This window comes from Photinus pyralis, unplaced genomic scaffold (assembly GCF_008802855.1).
Source record: "Photinus pyralis isolate 1611_PpyrPB1 unplaced genomic scaffold, Ppyr1.3 Ppyr1.4_LG3a, whole genome shotgun sequence".
Classification (NCBI taxonomy): domain Eukaryota; kingdom Metazoa; phylum Arthropoda; class Insecta; order Coleoptera; family Lampyridae; genus Photinus; species Photinus pyralis.
Window position 1 is genome coordinate 9,430,586 of NW_022170509.1, and position 4,585 is coordinate 9,435,170.

The 4,585-nt window shown below is 36.0% G+C and overlaps 1 protein-coding gene across 2 annotated transcripts; it reads left to right on the forward strand.

Moving 5' to 3' along the window:
• The first annotated feature begins 295 nt into the window (after positions 1-295).
• LOC116165690 (nucleoside diphosphate-linked moiety X motif 19-like) lies at positions 296-1,602 on the forward strand. 2 transcript variants are annotated; one of them, XM_031480345.1, is made up of 4 exons: positions 296-495; positions 548-1,041; positions 1,087-1,297; positions 1,346-1,602. In XM_031480345.1, exons 1-4 carry the CDS (start codon positions 474-476, stop codon positions 1,522-1,524), a joined length of 906 nt encoding a protein of 301 aa, XP_031336205.1. In that variant the 5' UTR covers positions 296-473; the 3' UTR covers positions 1,525-1,602. The 2 variants fall into 2 exon arrangements, with proteins under 2 accessions (XP_031336205.1, XP_031336204.1); XM_031480344.1 differs by having other exon boundaries at positions 296-1,041.
• Positions 1,603-4,585: the final 2,983 nt, after the last annotated feature.

The following is a 4,585-nucleotide window of genomic DNA, read 5'->3' on the forward strand; positions in this document are numbered from 1 at the left end:
AAGCCTGTTGAGGGCCCAGAACAAGAGAAGGATAATAAATAAATAAATTCTCAAATGCACAAAACGCGTTATGGTCGCTTCTAAAATGACCACAACGCGTTGCGGTCATAAGTTAACGACCATAACACGTAAAAATATTTAATTTCGGTGTTTGGTCATTTAGCTTTAGCCATAACGCGTTGTATGCGTTAATTTTCGCTCATTGAGCGTTTTCGATATTTTATGTCAGTTAGATCACGATCATGAATAAACAATATGCCAAAGGTTAATTTTTTTACGATCTAATAGTCTGTGATAATTATTGCAAATGACTTTGAAACCGAAATACGTCTACATATAAAACGAAATTCTCCAGATAACCAATTCGTTTTTACAAGCTCCATGGTAAACACAATGACCTCAAATTTAACAAATTGGCGACAATCAGCCACAGTAATAATTGCGGCAAAAACGTTTGTGACTTCCACCTCGAGATGCGACTACAAAATATTAATGGTAAAACGGAGCAGAAAATCGTCGGTCCTACCAAATGCGACAGTCTTTCCAGGCGGTGCGGTTGACAAATCGGACACTTCTAAAAATTGGCTAAAATTGTACGAGAAATTTGGTTTCAAATCAGAATGGCTGGATTCGTTAAATTCTAATATTGACATTTCCTTACTTTTCAAAAGTGACGACGAGAATGAAATACCTAAAAGTATCTCTTTACGAATTGCTGCAATTCGAGAAACGTTCGAAGAGACTGGTATATTAATGTGCAAAAACATAAAGAATATTTCCGAGGAAACGTCGTCTTGGGCTGACTACATAACATCAGAAGAGATACAAAAGTGGCAAACCAAAGTTAACAAAAACCCGAATGAGTTTATGAAGCTATGCTTGCATTTCGAAATATTTCCAGATCTTTGGTCTCTGTATGACTGGAATAATTGGGCTACCCCTAGTGTGGTGCGAGCGAAATTTAATGTGATGTTCTTTATAGCAATCTTTCAAAGCAAACCACCGGCATTTGCTGATAATGGTGAAATATCAGACGTGCAAGTAAGAAATGTATGACGTACTGAAAAGGTGTTGAATGATTTTTAGTGGAACTCTCCCTCACAATATTTGGATATATGGAAGGCGGAAAAGCTCTCAGTGACTTTACCACAATTTTACGAAATTTCGCGATTAAATACCTTTACAAATATTAACGATATCCAAAAGTTTTGCAAGGAATGCAGTAAGAGAGGTTTGGAAAGGTATATGCCATGCATTATAAGAACTAACACCTCTGGCACATTCTTTCTACTACCAGGTAATTATTTTCAATCTTGAAATATTTGAATTTTAATGATGATTCTAGGTGACGATCTGTACTCAAAGTACCTAGATCTGTCTAAAGAGGATGTTGACTATTTAGAAGAAATGCCTGATAGTGATGTGCAGCACAGAGTTCAAACGTTACCTACTGGTGAAAGTAGAGTAATAATAAAAAACTTTTCACCTCCATATCATGTTGCTCCAATAAGTAGCAAATTGTAAATACATATTGAACAATAACAATATATAATTAATAGTATTTATATTTTTTAGAATGTCAATAAACACACAGCCACTTAATTTTCAGCTATATATATTGACCTTTTTACCATTATCACTATCATTATCAAGGTGAATGATGAGGTACGTTAATTTAGTGGCATTCACCACCAGCCGCACAATCTACGATTGATATCTGTAAGAATGTAACTTGCGTCCGAAAAGGAACAAACGCAAACGCGTACGTTCTTATCGCAACAATTTGCTATCTAAAATATATATGGGTTACTATGTAGTCCCATGAAGCGGTGGCTCTACTCCAGCCTAGGCGACCACAATTAAAGATTAGAAGTACAAATGTATTCATGTTAAAGTCCATTATTGCACAAGTAATAGCAGAAAGGTTAATTAGGGGACCCCTTTTTCGTATTGCTAAGATGCAAGAACTGCGATCCGCTTAAGACGGGCAAGCAGCAGATAGGTACAGCGAAGAATCGGCCTGTATGAGGTAGGTACTTACTCCACGGATACAGTTAAACGACTCATAGCCAATGCAACAGTATAAAGGCATAATCGCAGTATGTATATAACAATCAAACATATTAAACAGTACATTATAAACAAAAGCTTAGAATTACGCTCCGTTTCTATATCAGTATTTTATGCAAAATGTAAATCATAATAAATTGTGGTACGAAATTCAAAGGCTAATAGTTAGTGTACAAGAAAGAATAAAATAATTACTACCTCTCTTTTCAAAGAAAATAAACACTAGACCCGCCATTACTCTAACGCTAATCCATCTGGGATTCAAATATTTGTTTTCCCTTCCCGCATCTGCGCAGAACGATCGAAGTCGAACATTTTATGGTTGTTGTATACACAGTGTTTCGTATGCCTTTCTTTCAGTTGTTGAGGTATGTTGCCATAGATCGAGGTAGGTTTTACCACAGTTACTTGAAGAGAACCCAACTCTGAGACGTTATAACACAAGATTTGGGTGGCGGAAAACTAAAAGTACAATACAATTTTTTATATGTTTCCACAAAACAATAATGATAGGTAGATAGTACCTACGTGAGATCAGTGTCCGAAGTTAACTTAAGTGAATCAATTATAACCGTCTATTTAACAATAAAGTCAAACGTTATCTAAGTATAAATATTTGGGAAAAACAATGCGTTGACTTCAAAGCGTGTATTTTCTTATTTAGAAACACACGTAAGATAAAACGTAAAACTTTATGTCGAATTAAACGATAGTTATTGGTTATATGTAAAAAATAGGGTAAACGTTATACGTTTGTCAAAAGGTTCCACAACACGTAAATTTTAGGCGAAATAGTTCACTTTCACGTTAAATTTACCACTGACATCTTAAAAAAACGTAAAATTAACGAACGTGCGTTTACCTACTGGTAGTGGTGGACCAGTGCTGAATATGCCAAGCCCTGAGGAAATAGCCTCCCTAAGGGCGACACCAAACCAGAGCTAGGTAGTATTCGATTTTGTAAGTACTTTTTAGTATTCAAATCCTTTAAAGTATTCAAATATTTGTAATTAAATACGTTTATGGAAGCAGTATTTGTATTTGTAACTCAAATACTTTCACAAATATTTAGTATTCGAATACTTCGCAAGATATTTGAATACTTTGAGAAGTATTCGAATACTTCGCATAGTATTTAAATACTTAACCTTCCTTTTTTAGCAAAATCGACTACCTACTCCAAAATTTCACGGGAAAACACTTTTGATCTAGTAGCCCAATCTTGGAACTGTTTGAAATGATGGATTCTACAGGCCACATTCTATAAGAAAATTTGTTTTCCGGGTCGATCTGAGACAATTTTTTTTTCGGGNGTAGTATAACAGGTATAATATACAATATAATTACAAAGTTAAAAATTTTTAAAGATAAAATATTCATAACAAATAATAAATTTCTTCCATGGGGATCGCAGTTGGAAGCGTCCCCATTACACTTGCTGCATTACCACGTTGTATAGCAATACTTATTCTTTGTCGTAAGTAACTGGTAGCTCGGGGTCTCCAGTAATATTGGCAATACGTTTTCCTAGACACTCCACAAAATTACGAGCCTCTTTGCACCAAGGTCCCAAAGTCTCTTCTGCGAAAGGTGTAAAAATATGGTTCTATAATTGAACCATATTTCCTTATTTATACCTGCTGCAGGTTCAGCTACTGCACCACTCGTTTTACTTGATAAATTAACATGGGATAGTGCTAGAGTGTCAGTGCAGGTGGCATCCCAAACTAGCATTTGTCCTTTTGTCCAGGGCACAAGGGTCATTCCATCAGGACGTTTATTGTCGTCACTTCTTAGGCCTACAGGTTCCAACACAGCAGGGTATTTTGCCGATGCAACTGAACGATGTTTTATTTCATTGCGTAGATGAGTGTCGAGAATGTCGACCTGCGCTCATTGAGCAAGATAGTCCGTGTATTCCACTGCTGTCTACTTGCGTACCACAACTGCAAGTATGAGGAACGCAAATGTTTGTTTCAAGGCGTAAGCTGATGCAAATACGAAACGTATTGTTGTCCAATAACAATCCAATGGTTTTAGAGGGAAGTGTATTTAACCATGCGTTACATTCTGGAACCACCGAAGCTTTATATCTCACGATATCGAGTTTACTTGTCAGTGTCATAGACCTTACTACACGTTCAACGTTGATCAAGTCCAAATTTCTTTGAACGGAAGGTATAGATTGTATTTTTAGTTCTTCTTTATTAAAACTATTGGAACTTTGCTGTAATGTTTTCCAGAAGTTCAGCGCTTCATCGTAAAAAGGAATATCAACCTTAACTGTTATAGATCTATGTAACATGTCACAAATAAGGTCGTAAACGCTATTTACTGAAGCCAAAAAAGCTGGTATTGCTAAATCACTTGCTTTCCTCACTCCTAATCCACCGACATTGACAGGTAGGGATGCTAAAATCCATTTTTGCTCTGATAAAGTTGTGTTTAGTAAAGTTTCTAGAGTTTATCTGATTTCCGTATCAAAAGAGTGCAGGATTTCCTCAAAATTCCACGT

Bases quoted from the DNA above. Each gene is read 5' to 3' on its own strand.
- LOC116165690 (XM_031480344.1), top strand. From the start codon at position 382: ATGGTAAACACAATGACCTCAAATTTAACAAATTGGCGACAATCAGCC. The intron at 1,042-1,086 runs GTAAGAAATGTA...AATGATTTTTAG, and splicing joins GTGAAATATCAGACGTGCAA to TGGAACTCTCCCTCACAATA. The intron at 1,298-1,345 runs GTAATTATTTTC...TGATGATTCTAG, and splicing joins CACATTCTTTCTACTACCAG to GTGACGATCTGTACTCAAAG.